General features: G+C 38.6%; 1 protein-coding gene across 1 annotated transcript in view; it reads right to left on the bottom strand.

Annotated features, from left to right (window-relative positions):
- iars1 (isoleucyl-tRNA synthetase 1) overlaps window positions 1-20,523 on the bottom strand; it is an 80,661-nt gene extending 60,138 nt beyond the window's left edge. The window contains exons 1-9 of the mRNA XM_026932714.3: window positions 20,427-20,523; window positions 17,369-17,492; window positions 17,052-17,208; window positions 12,455-12,574; window positions 11,106-11,188; window positions 10,055-10,172; window positions 8,524-8,671; window positions 4,021-4,108; window positions 1,365-1,425 (exon numbers count right to left, since the gene is read on the bottom strand). Of these exons, the coding sequence (XP_026788515.2) occupies window positions 1,365-1,425; window positions 4,021-4,108; window positions 8,524-8,671; window positions 10,055-10,172; window positions 11,106-11,188; window positions 12,455-12,574; window positions 17,052-17,208; window positions 17,369-17,487 (894 nt within the window). The 5' untranslated portion in view covers window positions 17,488-17,492; window positions 20,427-20,523. The remainder of the gene's footprint in view (window positions 1-1,364; window positions 1,426-4,020; window positions 4,109-8,523; window positions 8,672-10,054; window positions 10,173-11,105; window positions 11,189-12,454; window positions 12,575-17,051; window positions 17,209-17,368; window positions 17,493-20,426) is intronic.
- Window positions 20,524-24,033: the final 3,510 nt, after the last annotated feature.

Genomic DNA, 24,033 nt, shown 5'->3' with positions numbered 1-24,033 from the left:
GACATGTTTAAAACACATAAACTGCTGGCAGAGATCTGTATTTGGAACACTGAGCCAGAAACCTGTGCTCTCCTAACCAGTCTTTCTTGGCAGGCCCAAAAAAGTGACACGACACACAAGGCAGGTTCCACAGGCTCGATTTGCAGACATACAGGAGAGCAGATTGTTCTAACCACACTTGACGCCATGTATAAACCAAGCTGAGATATCTTCGACTAGGTGTCAGTCAGCTGCCTTAAGGTGGGATCATTTTCTGTAGATTGGAGAAATGGCTCAATGCCAATGTGTCCTCACTACTGTGCCTTCAGCATGTCTGCAGTGTGACAGTAGGCGTGGTGCTTCATCTGGTTGGACCAACAGTTACTCCACACATCCATCAACTGCAGGCATGTGGCCACAACCGACCAGCTTGCCATTAACCACATAGCCAGAATGCACTACAGAAAGTTCGGGCACAGGTGAGCTGGGGCGTTTCCAAATGTCCCTTTAAACCCATCAATAAAATCTTTGCACTGCGGCATGGCAACTGGCATTGTCCGAAAGAGAACATTCAGTGTTGTGGGTTGTGTAGCACCATCCACAGCTCCTGAGAGCTTGGGCTACATTCAATTATGAATCCAGTCTGAAGTCTAAATCTTCCAGCCGAGCATGGCGTGTCGAATTCAGCATCGCTGCACAGTAGCTCGGGGGATGTCAGGGGGAGTCAAATGCCATCTATGTTATCAGTCAATGCAAAGGCAGTGAGCACTGCTTGTAATATACAAGACACACACTCACTGAGGTAGAAGAGGATGAGAGGAGGTGATCATCAGCTTTGGATATCTATACCTCAGACCATGTTCACAAGCTGCTAAGCGGATAGCTCAATATTGTGTACATGTAGCGCGAAATGTGCATGAGGCAAAAATAAGGAAGAGACAGATGGCTGCTTGACAGCAGTATATATTGAAAATACTACATAATACAGCACAATATGATTTAGTTCGAAGGTTTCAGCAAGCGCAAAAGTTATCCAAGTGGAAAAAAAAGTTCTCACCAAGCCTGGCAGTTAGGACAGGTGAAATAGCAGACTGGCACATGAAAGATATTTTCAGCAGGTTTAAAGGCTACATATGATTTTTTTATCCAAACACTAACTATTAATATTCCAAAAGATCTTACATAAATAATATATAATTATGCAATTTGAGACACAGCCCTAGCCTATTTTTTCACATCATTTTTTACTACCTCCTCTATTAACATTGGTATTGTACTAAGCATCATATTAATTTGATTAATGGAAAACTAATTAGACATACAGTGTATGCATTTAACCATATGCTGAAGCATTATCAAAACGCAAACATTTTACTAAAGCTCACCTTGATGAAGTATTCAAAAAGAGGTTTGTATTGTTTTCCCTTCAGATTCTTGCCAGGAAACCTGAAAAAGACAAATGAGAGCTTTTAAATGTGTGCAAGGCTGGAGCCGCACAATTATATTATAAACTTTACTGTATTTTCAAGACAATGAGTCCCACTGGAATAAAATGCACTGCTATATAATAGAGGGAAAAGTATATTCATTGTTTTGACGAATAACTCATTCATGTACCAGTCATACATGTACAGTGATAGCTACAGTCTTCTCTTAATTGCTAGCTCAGCAGGATTAGACTTAAACGTACAGGGCAAAACTAACAAAGCAAAATTTGACTCTTGACTGATCAAGTACATTTAGGATCATTATGTACATTTCCTTTTTGGCTGAACTGTACCATTAAAATCTGTTTATATGCTTCCAAAAGCATTGACACTCAGCAGGATTAGTCCAGTTATGTGGGCAGACATCTTCCCTCCAGGTAAAAGAGTTGGTGTGTTTAATCTGAAAATGCTACATCGTCTGACAGCCAGTTATTCCTTGAGGTGAGAATCTACAAAAGCATTGGAACGGCAATTCTTTTGTCTTTACTATATACTGAAGGTATTGAGGTTTGAGATCAAAAGACGAATATGAGATGATAGATCAGAATTTCAGCTTCCATTTCCTGATATTTACAGCTAGATGTGTTAAACAACTTAGAACATGGCACCTTTTGTTTGAACTCACCCATTTTTCAAGTGATCAAAAATATTGGAACATATGACTGACAGGTGTCTTGTTGCCCAATGTGTCCTGCTAGACTGATTGTTTACACAGTTAATAGCTCTGAATGTCTACTCTTGGTTTGAGCCTTGGATTTTGCCTGTGAAGACTGCATTTGTTGTAAAAACGATAAACCAACATGATGACCAGAGAGCTGTCTCTGGGAGAAAAGCAAGCCATTTAGAGTTATCTAGATTTAAGTATCAGGAAATGAAAGTTGAAATTCTGATCTCTCGTCTCATATTCGTCTTTTGATCTCAAACCCAAATGCCTTCAGTGTATAGCAAAAACAAAAGAATTGGCCTTGCTGTTCCAATACCTTCGGAGGGGACTGTACATATATTCATTTAAAACTAAATACAATGTGGAATACGCTAATTCTGACTATGATTGAACATTAAATAAATTTCCCTGACTCTGCGCATTCCTCAGTCCCAGTGAAGGTGGCATGGCCTGTGTCCCACTCCTCAAAGCTAACACATTGTTCAATAAAAACCAAACACAAATACAGAATCACAGAATCTCCGTGGTACCCCATAAATAATTTAATTTAATAATTAGCTGTTTTACATGTAACCACGATGACTGATTAAACACAGCAACCAACTTCAACAGAAAGTAGGTGGAGCTTCGATTTGTTTGGTCTACTGTTGTTCTCAAAGATGAGATGAAACCAGTTCAGTTTACATGCTGACTCAGCGTGCTTCTAATACATATGCACATCATTTTTATTTAATATTTTTAGTTACTCGTGTACCAAACTTTAAGAACGGTCAAACTTATGTGATGTTAGAAGCACGTGTGAATTAGCTTTTCCTAACTACTGTCACATTTTTGCTAAAATATTTCCCAGCAGTGGAAATTCAGAGCAAACAGGACCAGGTTTTCATTAGTGAGAGGCGATCTGGTGTGAAAAAGCCTGCAGGGCTGATCCTACTGTACGTGCTATGAAAGCAAAATTCTGTCAGAAGTCTGTCACAGAGCTAGGACACTATCTGAAAAGAACTTTGATTTGTCCCTGGTTCATTGCCAGAGGGGATTAAATCGAAGATAATTTCACTTTGGATTCATTTTCGGATGAAAGGCTGGCAAGCCAGAAAATTATACACCACAGAGAAATCATGCATAGATTTCAAACGGTATTTTATCAGCATGGAGTCCTTCATGTTTACCATGCTCATGCAAGTCTCGTTACACAGAATGTGACAAACAAATCCCATATACACTAGAATTTATTTCAGCATGTTGGTGTGATTCGTTCATATATACCGGGATCCTGCACTGTAGCAGTTACAGTACCTGATCAAGAACTTCATATAGTACAAATGGCCAACAGTTGTTTCATTGTCAAACTGCTCCAGACATTTCTCCTTTTTTCTTTCATTTCATTTCAGGATTTTCCCCTTCTTGTTGTTTTACTGTGAATCAGCTGCCTCAAAAGATACGTGCATCAGAAGAGGATCAGTCATTAAGACATCCTGTAATGTATTGGCTTCAGTTCACACATGAGCCTCCCAAATAATTTCCTGGGAATTTTACTAGATTTCCCCTTGATAGATTATTGCACCAATTATGTTTAGATTTCAACTCCAGCTTGTGTTTACGCTTAACCCAACACTGATTAATTGCCATTAAATTCCCATGTAAATGTGCACAGGTGAAAGACCCATTATTTTGAACTTTGATTGGGCCTATCTATTTGAGTCTAGTCTCTTAGAGTATACTCATAGAGACATACTCACTGAGAAATAACATTTCAACAAAACTGTAATAATATTGCGAACTATGATGAAAGATTATGCACCTCATGAACAAAAAAAATTAGAACGTGTCTAGTCATGATTATTTTGCATTTATGGCCAAGGGTCTTATCTGTGTCCTTAACACTCTTACTTTTCCAGGATGGTGTATTCACTCTCAGTTTTGAACAGCGCCCCAAGCCTGGCCTCCATCATGATGTACACTTTATCAGTGGCGTTGTCTAGAAGGAAAACAAGAGCAGAATAAATAGAAAGTGCAGGAAGGTTAGTGAGCAAAGTCAAACACAGGCTAAATAATCACAGTCCTAAAATTTGTACTGGAGTAGAAATGAGGAGTAAAGAAAAGAAATAAATCACAGCAGAAATACAATCTCAAACAAACATGGTCTAAATAGACAGAGCAGGCATTTGTAGAATTCCAGTGATTTTTGCTGAAAGAGACCCCAGAAAAAGCTACAGCAACTAATCTCAGTTTCTAACAGAAATTGGCTAGTGTTACTTCTTACAAATTTGCAATCCTGAAATCCGTTGGTTATTAGATCAAGCAAAGTAGACGCAATGTTCGTCTAGCCATTTTGGAGAACATTTTGGCTTTAAAATTCCATTTTAAATTTGTCTTTTACATTTCTTGAGACTCTTTGCAATTCCATGGCAAAGCCATCCACAAAACACCCTACATCATAATTATTTTTACACCACAATACACAGCAGTCAGTGTTCCTTCTGGGTAATAATGTGTGTTAATCATACTGCACAGAAAGTGATAAGATCAGATCCTGACAATACCACAGCCATCCAAAAGAATATAACTATCCTGCTCTGTGGGTGGAAAGGATGATATTCTTCTCTAGTCTGTAAATCAGATTAATGCTTCACAATTGGGGATGACTAATGAACAGAATAGGGCGGTGATTACTCTCGATATATGAGCAGCTGTTCAAAATGATGCCACGACTGCTTTCAGGTATCCAAGAGGAAGCATGTGCTGGCCTTTGCCACTCAGACTGCTAGCAGGTGTGTGATTGGAGTACTAGATAGTGCGATGGATCTGGATCTGCCTTGGACGCAAATGGGACAATTAAATTAGTTTGCCCTAAAACGTTGATACTTTACCTTAAAACAACATATTAGACTCAGTAACTAAAGCTTTCCACAAAAATAAAGATTATGTTGTTGCCAAGACTTGGCAAGAGGAACCTCCACAATCACCAAACAGGTTCACCAAACAAGTTCTTGAAAGAACCAGTGTGACTGAGTATGCTCTTCCAGCGTGCAGAGTTCTCCTGGAGATCTCCAGGAGCAAGACCAGTGATCACCGCTATAGTCTACAGCGCAGGTACCTTTCAATCACCTACACCCCATTTAGTCCTGCAGATGTGAATACACAATACACAGATTTAAACTTCAAACCATTGCAGGAGGTTCATGTGCCATTCCTCAAGTGATGACCCAAACCCCTCCCAATATATCATGGCTGGCTGGTATAAATGAGATATAGGGGCTAAGCCTTCCGTCTCTTTCATGAATGAACTGAAACAAAGAACGATTCTCGGTTCTATTGTTGCTATTTATATCATCATTTTTGCTGTTAACAAATGGCTTGGAGTGCATTGTTTCATTTAGTTTTTTTTTTTTTTTTACTTTCATAGAACAGAAACCATCACCACCATCAGTGGACGTAAGGAAAAACACACATATGATGTGCTGGTGCTGATTTCTTTCTAGCCCAGACTATAGATTCACCCAGCCCATCACTGTATGTTGTGTCAAGTGATTGCACAGGGTGAAATTTAGATTTCATTTAGAAAACCAGATTTACTGTAGTGGGCTAATTTAATGCCATTTCACTGACACATCCATAACAGGGCATCAGCAGTAACTGATTGTGAAATACAACAGCTTGAGTAATAAATACAAACGAGGTGAATTGTGTCCTTAAGAATTAATTTTTTTAATTTTTTTTTTCCAAACAAATTAGAAATAGGAAGAACAGAAGTGTAAATTTTGCGTGGCTTAAATGAAAGTGCTGGCTAATAGCAAGAGCAGCCTTTCTGTTTACTGTGCTTGCTATTCAGAAGAGACATGGCATGATTACAAAAGCACTTGACTTGGGGGAAAAAAAATAGAGAGCACAGAATCTATCTTTCTATCAGAGAGTGTGTGTGTGTGTGTGTGTGTTCTATGTCTATATGAACTATGATGAGATCATAATGGTTTTATAACTGCAAGTTACTAATGGGTAGTAAAATTTGTTTTATTCAATGTCCCAACCAGTTGTCACTACATTACATCATAATCAAAACTCTGAGAAACACGCTTGATGTTCCTCAAGATATTTGCATATATAATCGTTTGAAAATTAGCCATTTCACTGAAGGTCTATAGCAGGATCTGCCCCCACCAGTATCACTGCTGTATTAAGCAGACGGAGTGTAAAACAGCAGAATTTAGGATGGAAACATCCTGTATAGAAACAGCTGGAATTGAGGAACGAAAGTTCACAGGAGCTGACCAGGTGGGAACAGGGTCTAATGCAGAAACCTAAAATAGGAACTGCACAGTGTGTAAAGGCACAAGCACATGATCTAGGAATAAACGGAAGAGCTGGAGGAGACATCAGGATGGGGAAAGAGAGAGAGAGAGAGAGAGAGAGAGAGAGAGAGAGAGAGATTGAGGGAAGGGAGAGGAAGTGCATCAATAAAAGATGGCACTGGGTGAAGGATGACCGCGCAGGCCTGACCTGACTGATAGCATTGACCAAAGTAGGTTGCAATGTTGCAGTTAACATTGCATGTATATATATATATATATAGATTTAATTCTATATTTAATTTTATATTACCTCTTTATATACACATAATACAGGCAGCTTTCACTTCCATTTCTGGAGCTCTATATCTGTATTAATAATAGATATTTGATTACAGATCTATTTTTATTAGGTGATTTCACATAAAATTTACTTTGTCTTTCACAAAAGCAATATGCAAAAGCTGGAAATGAGTCAGTACCTACATCATCCTGTTTCTCTGCCCTGACTAGAAAAAAAAAAAAATCAAGCTGTCATAAAAAAATAAATGAGTACTATCAGGCATGGAGGACTCTAGGAGGAAGATGAAGCCCTGTCTCTGCATTAGTATTCCGAGTATCGCTCTGATGCAGCACCGCTCAACGCTGTCGCTCAGGATTACAGCGCCTCCTGCTGACGGCCACATGGTACAGTACTCAGCCTGCCAAAGTAGGTCAACCGTTTACTGTGGGAGCAAAGTGATGACTAAAAAAGCAGAACAGGGACTATTTTTACATGTGAACAAAGGTTTTTTTTTTTTTTTTTTTTTTGGAAGTGACCTGATTTGAGAATTGTTTCGACCCAAATCTCTGCCAAGGAACACTGAGGACTTCAGCTGAAGTTCTCATAAACGTCGGCTTTTTATAACATCACAATCAGCATCGGAGAGAGCTGAAATGCTGAACTGATCTCAGTGCATACAAGGACTGCACCAAATCAGAACAGTGTGTATCGAACACAAGTTGTTCAGCGATGGTGAGTGATGTCATGATGCAGTAAAAGTCTGATAGACATCATTAATCTATTATAATTTAGAAATGATGTAAAAACTTGGCACATTCTTTATCTCTCTCTCTCTCTCTCTCTCTCCAGGCTTCTCTCAGTCCCAGTGAAGGCTGTGTGGCCAATTCAGGTGTTCTGGCATCCAGCGTCCAATACTAACGCTTTCCCTGTATGCAAAATGGCACCTTACTTCCTATACCAAAGAGGAACTAATAAATATTCTGCCAAGGAGGTCCAACAATCAGAGAGACAGAGAAAAAAAATAAACAGAATTTGACCACAGATCCCTACCATCATATCTCAGTGGATAGAACGCCTATTTTATTTTATTTATTTTATTTTTTTTAAGATGTGCACCAAGCAACACAAAGGCAAATGTCCAGTGTTACTGCTACTTAATAAGAAGCAGCTCCTCCCTTTTTTTTTTTTTTTTTTTTTTTTTTTTAAACAGACCCAAGTCAACAGTCTCACCAGTCTGGTATCAAGCAGCTCACAAGAACTTCGTCCTTTCCCCTTCAGTGAATAGGCTTTTCTGTTGAGTGAATTTTATTTGTCTTGCGTCTGACTTCTGCTTTAGCTCAAAGTATAAAAGTACAGTATTCAGGTGTAACAAGCGAAGAGATGCTACAGCCAAACCGTAGATGTTCGCTACACCCGTGAGAGCTGCATTATTTACATACTAACCAACTGTAGTGGATTGTGGGATTTTAAAAAAACAGCTTTAAATTATATCATGAATTGATGAATTGTTTGGTGTCTCAAAAGGGAAGATACACACCACTAGCTATGTAAATATAAGCAACCGCAGAGAAGCAAGACTAGAGCAGGTCATATTAACAGGTCACTTCAGTGTTTAAAAACCTCACCACAATTTCTCTAGTGGTTTAATCATTCAGTCAGCTTTAATCCTCCTCTACGAATTCTATAATCATTTCCACAAAGAGCAGTAAGTCTATATAACCCACTGTATCATATATGAAGGTTTTTGGTCATCCAGGTATAACTTCTGTTGAGTATTATCTCACCGTGAATGTGCTAATACTGACACTGGTGACTGACACTGACCTTTGACCTTGACATAGATGAACTCAGGGTTCACACACAGTGCCAGATTACTGGGCAGAGTCCATGGTGTGGTGGTCCAGGCAATCAGACACACACTCTCGTCCTCCAGCAAAGGGAAGTTCACAATGACGGATGGATCCTGAACGTCCTGTTAGAAAGAAAACAATAAATAGTGCAGTCAGTTATGGGATGATGTTTGGAATAGAGGTATCATAGTTTGGTGAAGCTTATCATTTTGAAGAACTATGATGTTTCTAGATCATCATTCTAGTAGTAAAATCTTGAAAAACTTGTATACATCATTTTACATTGCAACTGATGTTATGTAATGTTTCTTTTCAGGCTTCTATTTATATTTTTCAAGCTCAGAAATGAGCTCTGCCACCAGGTGGAACAGATTTGCTCAGCTCTGTCCCTTTTTCCAATAAAGGAACTTGTGATGCATATGTTTTGTCAACAGTAAGCATTTAATTAACTTTTTTCTTTTTAATAAATGTAATAAAAGTTTTTTTTTTTTTTTTTAAGTTTTTAAAAATCCCTAAAAATTCTATGACCGCTTGGGAAAACCCACTGGATGACTCTACAGCTGAATTCTGGAAAACAGCCGGAAAATTATGAAAAATTGGGTTTTGAGCTAAATTAAGTTTTTCTGCCAATAATACAATTAAAAAAATGACACAGAGGTTAAAAAAAAGGCATTCTATCTAAAACCTTGAACAGATACACTATATGGCCAAAAGTTTGCAGACACCTGACCATAACATTCATACAGCATGTGCTTGTTGAACATCCCATTCCAGATTTAGTCCCAGTTTGCTGTTATCCTCCACTCCTCTGGGGAGGCTTTCCACTACATTTGGAGCATGGCTGTGGGGATTTGCCCATTGGGCCACAACAGCATTAGTGAGATCAGGTACTGATGTTGGGCGAGGTGGCCTGGGGGGCAGTCAGCGTTCCAGTTCATCCCAAAGGTGTTCAGTGGGGTTGAGGTCAGGGCTCTGTGCAGGCCACTCGAGTTCTACCACTCCAACCTTGTCAAACATGTCTTCATGTGATAATGACAGTGTGCACAGGGGTACTGTCATGCTGGAACAGGTTTGTGCCCCTTAGTTCCAGTGAAGGGAAATGGTAATATTATAGTCTACAGAGACATTCTATACTGTTTTTGTGCTTCCAAATTTGTGGCACCAGTTTGGGGAAGAACCACATACAGGTGTGGTGGTCAGGTGTCCGCAAACTTTTGGCTATATAGTGAATCAGTCGAGTGAAGAGACGAAGATGAGGCTCATTTTTAAATGTTGCGAGTGACATTTACCTCAGGTGATGAGAAACTTTTTAAAAAGTCTTAATTTGTATTTCAAATTTAGTACACATTAAATATAAATGAAATCAGTAAATAGCAGTTGCTTTTAGACTATTAATGTCTTGCAGTGGAATTGGAATTAAATCTTTAAATGCCATCATATATGGACCAAACTATAAAATTTACGAGGAGTTAAAGCTTTAATTAAAGCCTGGGTTCGATTCGTACCTTGTAGTTCTGGTGTGATTCGAAGTTGGAGAGTGGTGTGTTACAGGCGGTGGAGAATGGCATGACCTTCACTCCTCTGTACACCAGACCTGTATCATAGAGCTGCTTAAACACCCACCTGGAAAACACACACAGCAGTTAATGATGCGTATCTTCTACACATGTTGCTACATACGAAAAGTTTGCTATATAATTAAGACGTACTTTGTGGTATAAAATGCTGCACAATACAGTGAATCTATGAGCATCGATAAGCCGTTCAAAGAAAAAGTATCATGGCCCTAAAAAGACAACTTAAGGATCGTAAATCAAAACAGCAGCTCCATTATGCGCAAACCAACCAAGAGGGCAGCACTTAAGACACGTATGATACAATAACCTACAGTTGTATGCAAAAGTTTGAGCACCCCTGGCCAAATTACATATTTTGTTAATTTTTGAGGTGAAAAGAAATAAACCTCTGCAGCAAACTATTTTTTTTAAAATAACATGCAAATGTTAATGCACTTCATATTTGATGAATATAAAAAAATTTAAAAACAAAACTGTACTAATGGCATGTGCAAAAGTTTGGACACCCTACTAAGGCAGTACTTACTAACACCCCACTGGGCAGATATCACAGTTTACAAAAGCTTTTTGTACCCAGCTAGAAGTTTATCTATTCTTGTTTAGTGAAATTTCACCCACTCTTACTTGCAGAATGCTTCTAGTTCTGAGATATCCTTGGGCCGTCTTGCATGCCCAGCAATGTTTATGATCTACCTACATATTTTCAACCACGTTCAAGTCAGAGGATTATGAGGACCATTCCAAAAGCTTCAGCTTGCATACGTTTAACCAAAAGCATTAACTGAACAAATTGTTTATTTTCAGGTTAACGATTACATAATTTGAAGAGGCTTTGGCTGTCAAATGTAGGTTGGTTGTATTAACACTCGTGTAGCATGAAGCTAAAATGCATCTCAAACGTCCTGAAGAATTTGAGCATATGAAATAAAGTGTAAACAGCGTCTATGTAAAGAAAGCATACTTTAATACAAGATCTTACCATACAGTCTCCATGAACCATGGGTAGAGGGTCTTGTAATCATTCTTAAAGTCGATCCAGCGGCCCATTCTCTTCACTGAAACCTGAATCACACAATCAACGATGCATTCCAGTGTTAACAGACTCAATTTCAATGTAGAGAGGAACTGCACGTTTTAGTTTCTGCAGTTAATGAAAGAGTGCTACGCTTTATTACGATTGTTATTAATCATAATAAAATATGTACTTCAATTTTTTTTTTTTCAATTTTATTTGCATAGCGCTTTTAACAACGGACATTGTCACAAAGCAGCTTTACACAAATAAATACATTCAGATTAAATTAAACTAAAATAATTTGTAAATATGTGAATTTATCCCTAATGGGCAAGCCAGAGACGATGATTTCAAGTTGGTATTTGTTGGTCCGGAGTTACTCTCTATATAGTGTGGCTCAGAAAATAACCAGCATAAAATCAAAATGAAAACCGGAACCACCTACACAGTCTTGAAACCTGATTTCCACGCCTCACACAACAAACAAGAAGAAGCCACCTGTGTAATGAGCCGCAGCTTATTAGTGATTACATCATCCATGGAAAAAAAATAAATGCCTGTCTCCTGGGCTCTTTAATGAGGCCAGTCAAGCGATTTCATCCTCACTTCCTGCATTTTTAGTCTCTCAGTCTGTTACGAGTTGTTAAGGGGATCCACGATTAATCACCTCAGCAAAAGTTACATTACCCCTTAACACAAAAACATGATGTTTAAAAGACTAATCATTTTATATAGCTGATGGTGGAACAAATTTCCCGAAGTATCCCTGAACATTGAAAATGATGCGCGCCAAAATACTAAAAACGGCCGCTGACCCACAGCACAGCTGCGGTGGTCTTAAAATGACAATAATATCGCTTATCACAATTATTTCTGGGACAATATACCGTCCAACAAAAGTAGTTATTGTGATGTTTTTAGTTTGGTGAGAGGTTTCTTCTTCTGAGAACAAATAACCAACACTAACTAACTAACTAACACTGATGCATGGTATTATACAGAACTATGAAGTTACAAGCAGATAGAATGATTTTCCTAAACCATAAGAGTCAACTGTAGAATTATTCTGTTGAGAAATTATCAAATTATTCCAGTCCTGCACTCAGAATTTATAAATGTTCCAATTAATGTGCACATTAAACCAGCACAGTGCTTTTCTGTTGCAATTTGAGTCATGTCATTTAATTGTATTCAAATGCACATCGCTAATTCACTGAGCAATTGAACTGAAGATCATATACCCATCTCTCTCTCTCTCCTTCTCTCTCTCTCATACACACACACACTCACATACACACTCACACACCACTTACCTCCCACTCTTTGGCATATCTCATCACGATACTCCTGCACTGCTTGTTGTACTCTGCTATCCCCATCTTAGCAACATCCTCTGGTCCTTTAATTCCCAGTGTCTTATCGATCTCATATTCCTAACAAAAGAAGAAAAATTATAAATCTGAAAAGTCTTAAAATTAGTAAAAAAGCAACCTGTCCAGACATAAGCTAACAGAATCTGTAATTAAAGAAGCTAAGGTGATAAAACGTATTACACAGTGGGGGAGTGAACATTATGACATCAATCAGCAGGCTGCAGTAAAGCTAATTACGAATGAGTTAAGTAAGGAATAAAACACGACGAGGCGTGCTGTTATAATAATCCGAAAAATAATCAACGACGGGGTGGTGTGAAGCTGCGATCTGTTATCACCCTGAAGTGATATTTTGCTATAATTGCATGTCATGAATTTTTTTATTCCTCTTATACCATAGCAATTTGCCAATGCTTACCGTTTTTTATGTATTAAAGAATAAGTGTAATTTTTATCCATGCGTAGTTGACTGTACACCTGAGTTGTATTGTATCATATTGTATCAATTATTAGGAACACCTGTACATTTATGCAGTTATCTAATCAGCCAATCATGTGGCAGCAGCGCAATGCAAAAAAAAAATCATGCAGATACAGGTCAAGAGCTTCACATCAAGGAATGGGGAAAAAATGCGATCTCTGTGACTTTAACCGTGGCGTGGTTGTTGTACCAGATGGGCTGGTTTGAGTATTTCAGAAACTACTGATCATCTGGGATTTTCACACACAACAATCTCTAGACTTTACACAGAATGGTGCGAAAAACATAAAACATTGTGTGAGTGACAGTTCTGGGGGTACAGTAAATGAGGATCACAGCTGATCAGACTTTTCAGGTTTTTCAAACACACTATCAATGCAGTACAAAGTACAGATAATTTACATAATATTATTATTATTATTTTCCATTACCAGTGTTTTTCCCCTTTTGATATAAGATGGGTGGGGCTAATCTTGGGTAAAGCTTGTATAACATTTGTATAACATTTGTATAACAAATCTCCAAGTCTGAGCAACCTACAGATCAAAACATAATGTGGCGAGCTTTGCATTCTGGGATGCTTTACAACTGGGTAGGTTGGTACGTGTTGAACAATGTTGAGCAATCCTAATTTTTGCCTCTTGTGCTGGAGTGGTGTAGAAGGCAGGGAGTCTCAGGCATAGGGGTGTCAATTAAGTGTGCTCATTAGAATATTAGGTCAAGTCCATCAGGACACTTCTCAGATCTGATAAGTGTGTTCAGCTGATTTGTGCAGTCCTTCCATACAAAATAATTTGCAATATTAATATACATACATACATATATATATATATATATATATATATATATATATATATATATATATATATATATATATATATATATATATATATATACATATATATACATATATATATATATAGCCTTCGACGGAAGCGCGTTTGCCTCACGCCTCCGGAGTTGGGGGCTCAAATCCCGCCTCCACCCTGTGGGGCTTGCACCTTCTGCTTTGGGGGTTTCCTACCCGAGTCCAAAGACGTGCACTGTAGGCTGACTGGCTTTTCCAAATTGTCAGTAGGGTGGGAATGTATGTGTGATTGTGCCCTGCGATGGGTTTGGCACCCCGTCCAGGGCGTCCCCCGCCTTGTTCCCTGGGATAAGTGTTACAGAAAAATGGATGGACAGACGGATATTCTTCAACGCTCCTGTGACCGTTTTCCAGAGTGGATACACAAATATTTCTAACTGAGAATTTTTTTAGTAGTAGACAAATCTTTTTATTGAATTTTTCAAAATTTACACAACAATCACATCAATCTAAAATTCTTTACATAACATCACAAACAAATGCAGTACTTAAAGAGAGGAGAAAAAAAAAAAAAACCCGCTAGGTTGGGAGGGAATGGGGGCGGGGCTAAAGGGGGGCTAAGGGGGAGCTTGCAATTAGTGTTGAATCTGTCCTCAAAATACAAAAGGAAAGGTCTCCAAACTCTAAAAAATCTGTTAATGGAGCCTTGCGTGGAGTATTTGAGTTTCTCTAACTTTAAATATACCATGACACTTTCTACCCACTTGATATGTGTTGGTGGTTTGTTCGACGTCCATTGTAGGAGCATAAGTCGTCGGGCCAACAAAGAAGAGAAAGCCAATGCATCCAAATGACCTGATGGTAGTGAGAGGTTCTCAGATGTCACACCAAATATTGCTATTATTGGATCCGGTTCTATCTCCTTTTCACAAATATATGAAAATGTCTCAAACACAGCAGACCAAAACGGTCCTAGAGCTGGACATTTCCAGAACATATGACCTAAAGTAGCCTCACCTCTGTGACATCTACAACATGTCGGGTTTATTTCAGGGAATATTCTCGCCAGTTTACTTCTAGAAAAGTGTAGCCTATGAATTATCTTGTAAATTGTAGTAGTCCGTGTCTGACACGAATAGATGTTGAATGAATTCGCCCAACTGAGAATTTTTTTAAGAAACACCCACTTTTGCTCTGCAGAGACTCTTTCCATGTGATGGCAGATACACAAGTTGCCTTTATAATTTTGCAGGATTGAATCATTTTCATCAATGTACCTCCCACTACCACAGTGAATTATATTATTTCTGTATTGTTAAGTCAATAATGATCATTTGCAGCATTGTGTTATATAAAATGTAGAAAATCTGTCATGAATAGCTTGGAGTAGAACATGGAGGAAGAAGCAGAGAGCAAGCTATTAATCAGACGTTTAACATCTCCACTCTTTAGACTCACAAAACCTGTTCTGGCTCCCAGGTGAACAGAGCTAGGTGACATTTAAGATAGAAGATATGCTATCTACTCCATATTTATCCATAATCATACATAATGTCACAATAGACCTCATCTGGTCAAAATGCTACACAGTAACCAGACAGAATTGCGCTATTTATTTAGCGGTATAGCCCAAATCATCACACACGCTCACCTCTTAAGACTTTGGCTTATTAATATCATTTTACGTAAACAGTTTCATAAAACAGGAGAATAAGATCATAGTAAAGATATTTATATTGGTATTATTCCTTAGCACCATTGAATTTTCCAATTTGATTGGTTTGATTAATTTTCTATAACAGCAGCTCTGACAGTATTGCCGATTTATATTAATGCACTCATTCTAATACGTTATTGTTTCTATTCTATTTCTAATATTTTACACAGGGACTTCTCTGATGGACCCTCCACTTAAACAGATTAAATGAGAGTAATCACTGAGGCAATATTTTTAGCATTTTTGGAAGAAGTCTTTTTTTTGGAAGAAATTTTTTTTTTTTTTATTATAATAAAAAATATTCTTTCTTCATTCTAGCAATTTCCACTCACTGGCTAGCTCTTCCCTACCACTCAGGGAGGGTGAAGACTAGCATGTGCTTTCTTCAAGATACGTGAAGCCACTGCATCTTTTTAAACTACTGCTTTAATGCTACGTGCTATCTACCCTCTTCCACATACATGAGATCAGACAATCGTGATTGGCTAGTGGCGCTCTGATTGACAGGTGAGAGAGTAATGCCATCCCGCTCACCCAATTTAGCTTTTTAGGACTCCTGATATTGCTCTCCCGACAATAGTGGGAACACTTTTCTGTTGCACCAATAGGGAGCCTCCAAGCTATAACTCGTACGTTGTACGTTTTCAGACGTGGGAAGGTCATCAGGGCGGTGGGCTTTGCCAAGCCTCATTTGTTTGTCTTATTATCTTCAAGAAACAAAATTTAGAGGCTGGTGAGGGTAAAACTGTTTATAGCTGCTATAACATAAGTGATAAACGAACTTGTTCTGATGACGTTCAATAAAAAAACATAACTCTAAATAGATAGAAAGTAACATAATTAACTTCAACTCACATCGGGCAGCATCACAACATTCCGTCATTGATTATTTCCTCATAACGTCATGTCCTGCTGTGTTTTATTCTTTACAAATCAAATTGGAACTATATTATCATCTGATTCATTTCTACAGGGTGTCCCCAAAAGTCTCCATACATAAGGGAAAGTAGCACTTTTCTGCATAATGTCTTCCAAAATTTTTCATACTTAGTTTAGTTTATTTATTTTTTTATTTCAGATAGCCTTTAAGAATGCCTTGGACAAAAGAACAACATATTGAAATCATTCTCATGGCTGGATCGGGAAGCAGTCGCAAGGTTGCGGTGGACTTTGACAGGAAACATGCCAAGCACATCACACACACACGACACTGCTGCCAAACTTATTAACAAACTCGAAAAGCCAGGAAGTGTTGCTGACTTACTGAGAAGTGGACGTCCACAAACATCCACTGACGAAGGCACAACCGATGTGGTGCTGGCAAACATAGTCCCCTATGTATGGAGACTTTTGGGACACTCTGTATTGTACAGTTACATCACACCTACCACCTGAGCCTGATTTGAAATTATTCAAATCAAAACCGTCACGGTAAACTACTGACACGGATTAGCGCACCCCTAATTGTCTGAACTGAAAACCCTGGATACCATCAGATATCAAAAATGCACAACAGTTTTGGAGTTCTTACCACAGGCAAGCCGTGGCAATCCCAGCCAAACCTCCTGTCCACGTGGAAACCGCTCTGGTGAGCGAACCTTGTGACGATATCCTTTATAGTGCCAGCCAGAATGTGGCCGTAATGGGGGAGACCAGTAGCAAAGGGTGGTCCATCGTAGAAAGTGTACCTTCGAGCATAAACACACACCAGTCATCCGTCAGTCACAATCCACCAAAACCCAATCAGCCATGTGTGCAGCAGAGATGGACAAAGCTAAGATGACATTCACAGTAACAACAGATATAAGACTATTAAAGCAATCAACATGCTACAGTAGTTTCTCTCACTTGGGCCTGTTTTTGGATTGCTTCATGCACTCCTGGAAGCAGTCCTTTTCAGTCCAGAATTGGAGAATGTGCTCCTCTTCTGAGGGAAAGTTGATCGACTCAGGCACGGGTTCCACCATGATGCCTACGACACGGCAACAAAGAGCGTAAGTGAAAGTGCACAAATACTTCAACAAATTAGTTATCGCACTGAATCAAAAGCCAAGTGGTTCCTGCACTACCAGTTTGGTGGCATTTCAGTGTGACTTACATGCAACACTGAGTGATCGTACATGTTTTTAATAGACTTACATTAATTTTTTATCCCTCAGATGACACATGAAATTTACATAAATTTAAAGACTTAATCATTTAACTCAAGTTTAATTATTGTCTTCTTGTTTTGCGGTCTGTTTTTAGAGATATACTGGGCTATGAAAACAGTTTCGACTTGTGCTGCTGAAGTTAATTCTGTCTATACAGCGTGTCTCGATCATGGACACGCTTCGATATTCATTTCTCACATGCAGAAAATTGAGAATTCTCTACTTTTGTTGCACTTTTATCACTTGCCTTGCATCACTCTCTTTTCAAATTCTTTTCACGTGATATTCTTCTGTCTCCATACAAAATAAACAGGATGCAATATGAAAGACACTTCGCATGGCTAAAATGTCAACACGCCACTTGTGTACTACAAACGATGATATGTGCAATAATACAGCCATCAGAGATCTGAGCTACAGCTTATTGTTTTATCTCCAATTCAATTCAATTTTTTATTTATAAAGCACCTTTAACAACAGACATTGTCACAAAGCATCTTGACAGAAATCCAGATGTAGATTTGGATCCCAAATGCGCAAGCCAGAGGAGACAGCGTGTCCAGGAAAAACTCCCTGAGACAGCATGAGGAAGAAACCTTAAAAGGAACCAGGCTCAGATATTGACTCTGATGTTGTCAACTCATTAATTTACTCTCTGTTCATTTTATAATTAAACGTGACCGTATTGTATCAATGTTGCAAAAAAATATACCTATATAATTATACCTAAAAATATCACTATATTAAAGGGACTTTTACTATCACTGATGAACTTGTTAATCTTAGTAACACACAGGGCTGAACCATATTGAAGAAAAATGCTTTTAAATACTTTTTAAATAATACGATATGCGATGCAATAATGCTATAGGTGTGTAAAATCAATTTAAATTATATATATATATATATATATATATATATATATATATATATATATATATATATTTTTTTTTTTTTTTTAAAAAGTCTGTGTATATATATATATATATATACATTGTATATATATATATATATATATATATATATATATATATATATATATACACACAATGTCTGTATATATATATATATATATATACAATGTCTGTGTATATATATATATATATATATATATATATATATATAATTATAAACTGAAAATGACAATCAACATACCTGTTTCATGTTCTTTTTAGGAAAAGAAAGCATTCTCTGATATCTGAATCACCCTAAAACTTTAACTTTTCGGTACTTTTTGAAGTATTAAAATCATTCAGTTATCGCTAACCCTTGCCATATGCATATCGCGATATCTACATTTGCAATATTTCAATCATTTCGATATATTGTGCAGCCCTAATAACACAATAGTAGGTGTTTTAATGAATAGTGTCCTACTAATCTCTTTTCCTGTTTCATTCGTTCAATCATATATTCATTCATTCATCTTCAGTGCTTGTCAGAGTCACAGTGAAATCAATTCAATTTTATCTGTATAGCGCTTTTAACAACATTGTCACAAAGCAGCTTTATAGAAATATATCAATTTTTTACAAATGTATCCCTAATGAGCAAGTCAGAGGCGATGATGGCAAGGAAAAACTCCCTGAGATGATACGAGGAAGAAATCTTGAGAGGAACCAGATTCAAAAGGGAACCCATCCTCATCACCGGAGAGAGTGTGATTATAAATAACTCCCTTCTATAACTGTGTACTACATGGTCAAAAAGTGCAATTGTGTAACCATGAAAGTCCATCATAGTTTACACGCGAAGTCTATTTGTTGATGTTATCAACTGTTCACTGACAGAGACTTGAGTGCAAAACTGTTTGTGGGAATTGCAGTTCTAAAGCTATCATAGCAACTGTAGTCCTAAGCCATCTTCATGGTTTCTAAGTGGTACCATCCTCAGTAATCTCAGGCTGTAACTTTAGGCTGTCTGTGTAGGGCCATCCTCAGCATCAACGAATGGTTTCTCTAACCAGAAGCAGGGCATCAGGATGAATCCAGTCTATCTCAGAAACACGGAGCGTGAGGTGGGAATACACCGTGGATGGGACACCAGTCTATTATAGGGCGCCATGCACAGACATCCTAAGGGCGATTTAGCGTAGCCAAACCACCTACCTGCATGCTTTTGGGAGGTAGGAGGAAACTGGAGAACCCAGTAGAAACCCTCACAGACACAGGGAGAGCATGGAAAACTCCACACAGACAGTAACCCGAGCTCAGGGTCGAACCTGGAGCCTGGAGCTGTGATGCAACAACACTACCTGCTGTGCTTCACCGGGTTCACTAAAGATAATAACCACACTTTTATTTCCCCTTACATATTAAAATGCAAATTATCTGAAGAAAAAAAAAAATCAGCTAAATATTGTGATTTATATCATGTTGTCAAAATGTACTGTAAGTGTACACTTTAAAGTAAAAGTACATAATTTTCAGCTGTTTTTTAATTAAGAGTCAATATTATTTTATTGCAAAATTATTATTAACAGTTATTATAGTTATTTTTATTTTATTTATTTTTTTTTTTAACTGAGCTTTCAGTGACGTTAGTTACATCTGACGCTGTCTAACTCAGCTTTAGCTTTAGCGTTAGCTTGCTATCAGATTCTCATTGAAAGTTCAGCTGTATGGTAAAAGTCCGCCTTCAGCGCGTTAACATTTCACTGCTTCTGTACTTTCTGTATTTACGATGGACTAAACAAGACACTGTGTTCTCGTAACCGCAGCACAAACCTCAGTCTTTTAATAAATGTTACTTACACGCGGCGGTCTCAGCCGGGATGCCGAAGAAGAAGAAGAAGGAATCACAATGCGGAAATGATGCAACTGAAGAGAACGCATGGGCGGAAACGGAAATACAAAATCATAACATTGGCTGCGCTTCAATCTGTGAAGTTCAGAGAAGAGCGACGGACATTTTGTCTGTGTAGATACTGAAACTATTTACAGAGAGCCAGATAGAAAGATGTTATGTGCTATAATTTGTTAAGATTCTGTAATATTGGAGAATAATGAATCTTATGCTAGGCCTGATGTTCTTTTGGAAGTTTTGCAAATCTTGTTAAAAGTCGCACAGGTGGTAACTGGCGTTCAGTTTTAATTTTTCATCTGTAAGAATCTATTAAAGAGTGGGTAGAGGGAGATGAGGTGGATAAGCAGGATGGAAAGGGAAATTATGCTCCACTTGACAATTAAATACACTAAATGGCCAAAAACTGTGGACACCTGACCATCACAGCCATATGTGGTTCTTCTCCAAACTGTTGCCACAAAGTTGGAAGTACACAATTGTATAGAATGTCTCTGTAGCATTACAGTTTCACTTCACTGGAACTAAGAGGCCCAAACCTGTTCCAGCATGACAATGCGCCTGTGCAAATAGCGAGCTCCCTGAAGACATGGTTTGCCAAAGTCGGAGTAGAAGAACTTGAGTGTCCTGCACAGAGCCCTGACCTCAACCCCAGTGAACACTGGAACGCTGACTGAACCCCAGGCCTCCTCACCCGACATCGGTGCCTGACCTCACTAATGATCTTGTAGCTGAATGAGCACAAATCCCCACAGCCACACTCCAAAGTCTAGTGGAAAGCCTTCCCAGAAGAGTGGAGGTTATTATATCAGAAAAAGGGGGGGACTAAATCTGGAATTGGATGTTCAACAAGCGGTTCTGGGTGTCGTGGTCTGGTGTGCACATTCTTTTGGCCATAGACTGTATTTGAGCTAATGAGCACATAGTCAAAAGTCACGAGTTACAGTGACAGCTCGCAGGGTTGACAGGTCTGCATGGCAAAACCAGCCCAATATCTGACCCTATCAAATCCTGCATGAAAACTACAGAACTACATCCACTATTACTCTTCCACTTGCAAAACATTTATCAAATATACACTGCTCAGACATAACATTAAAACCACCTGCATAATGTGGAGTAGGTCCCCCTTGTGCCACCAAAACAGCTTTTGACCCATCGAGGCATGGACTGCGCAAGACCTCTGAAGGTGTGCTGTGGTATATGGTACCAAGATGTTAGCAGCAGATCCTTGGTTAGCAGCTTGAAAGTTGCGCGGTAGGGCCTCCATGGATCGGACTTGTTTGTCCAGCACATCCCACAGATGCTTGATCGGATTGAGATCTGGGGAATTTGGGGGCCACCTTCTTCCACTGCTCCTTTTGGCAGTGGACAGGGGTCAGCATGGGCACACTGACCGGTCTGACACCTTTCTTTCATAGCCAGCATTAACTTTTTCAGCAGTTTGTGCTACAGTAGCTCTTCCATGGGATCGGTCCAATAGATTTTGATTTTGAATTTAACTTTTTAGGGTGGCATGGTGGCTTAGTGGCTAGCATGTTTGCCTCACCCCTCCAGGGTTGGGGGTTCAAATCCCGCCACCACCCTGTGTGCGCAGAGACTACATGTTCTTTCCATGCTCTTGGGGTCTCTGGTTTCCTCCCTCAATCCAAAGACATGCATTGTAGGCTGATTGGCATTTCCAAATTATCTGTAGTGTGTGAATGGGCTGGCCCCCATCCAGGGTGTCCCCAACATTGTGCCCTGAGTCCCCTGGAATAGGCTCCAGGCTACCCTGCAAATCTGTGTAGGATAAGTAGTACAGAAAATGGTGGATGGATTTAAATTTTTAATGAATAAACACTAAATTATAAAGAGTCTACTCATTTTGAGTGTACTGAATAAAAGACTTAACGTTTTTGGGTGTGGGTCTATGATTAATTTGCAGTTATTAAGTCTTGTAAATAAATTGTGTAAAGATCTCTCTCCATATTGCCATATGCACTGGCAGGCTCACTCACTGAAATCCCTTTCTGCTCCATTGACCACCTATATGCTTCCCATAAATAATTTGACTTATACAGTTTTTTTTTTACAGAAACATTTCGGGTGAGGTACACACAACTCATTTCAGTGTTATCCTTAATGAGTAACCATAGTGTCACAAGTGCAGAGAATCAGGCAGGTCTGAATGGAGAGAAGAACTGCAGTAGTAGTAGTAGTAGTAGGCATCACATCAGGCAGCAGGAGTGCATTATATATTACTCATTAGCCACATCTGCCTTGTAGCTCCAGTGCAAAACTAAAGATCCAGATATAACATCAATTTTGTGTAAATCTGATTATTTACCAAACTATTCCTGCTGGGTCGCTAAATCGGGCTAAGCAGGCTAATGCACAATATTGGTAGCACTCATGGCTTTCTGATTTCCTGAGATTGCTGACTTGCCTTGCTGACCTTCCAGTATGAGAAAGATATTCACAAAGCATCAATAAGTACATTTTATAAGCTTTGCAGTTATTTTAAGGTTATAATGTTCTTACAGTAAGGTTGTTATTGGTATGTCATGGAACTGTACTCTTGTAGCTGTATTAACTGATTTTACAGTATAATAAATCATTAAGTCATATTATTAAGTGTGGTCCGATGGGTTTGCCCATTAATAAATTCAATAACAAATTCAAGTCTTACAACACATTACATCATCACAACAGTGTGTAATTTTATCCAAGCACAATGGCTACCTGGATTAATAAACAGTTAATTCAGAATCAGCAACTGGAATAAATTTATTTGAACTGATCGTTTCCTTTAAGCCACTGTACGGGTTCACACTGGCACTGGCAACCAATTTAGCACCACTGCAACTAAAGAAAGCTGATAATAAAAAATCTGGGAGTGTCTCAAATTTTTGAGCACGTCACAGCTCCAGGGTCTCCAGTTCGTTCTTGAGCTTGGGTTACTGTCTGTGTGGAGTTGTGCAAGTTCTCCGCAAGACTGCAGAGGGGATTCCTCTGGGTTCTCCAGTTTCCTCAGATTTCCCAAAAACATGCTAGTAGGTAGATTGGTTTGAATGAGTGTGTGAATGTGTGTGCATGGTGCCCTGTGATGGACTGGCATTCCAACCAGTGTGTATTCCCACACACCCCCAGTGTTTCTGGGGTCAATGCAGGGGCGAACCTGCATTATGTGGGGGTCCAAGGCAAAAAAATGCATGGGGCCCTTCTGAAAGATTTTTTTTGTTATTATGTCATGTTACCCAGAGATATAATTATACAATGTACCTTTAAATGTACTCAAAACACATCTAACAGAACATAAAGTGTTTATTTTTTACAGCTTCATGGTGTGTTTTACAAACAGGAAATCAAATCTCAGTGAAGAAACAAAATGTCCATCTTCAACTAATGTTAACTAATATTAACAAACATATTAACTAACATATTAATTAACATAAAGTATTGATTCACGGGAGCAAGAGATCGATACTTGCCAAGCAGCGCCGCCGGTGTTGTGTGCATCATTCCTGGTATGCATTTGCATTTCAGCCCACATTAAGAACTGCTAACTCTACTCAA

Source organism: Pangasianodon hypophthalmus, chromosome 20, assembly GCF_027358585.1.
Source record: "Pangasianodon hypophthalmus isolate fPanHyp1 chromosome 20, fPanHyp1.pri, whole genome shotgun sequence".
Taxonomy (NCBI): Eukaryota; Metazoa; Chordata; class Actinopteri; order Siluriformes; family Pangasiidae; genus Pangasianodon; species Pangasianodon hypophthalmus.
Note: the sequence above shows the minus strand (reverse complement) of the source record. Positions and strands in the feature narration are given on the sequence as shown.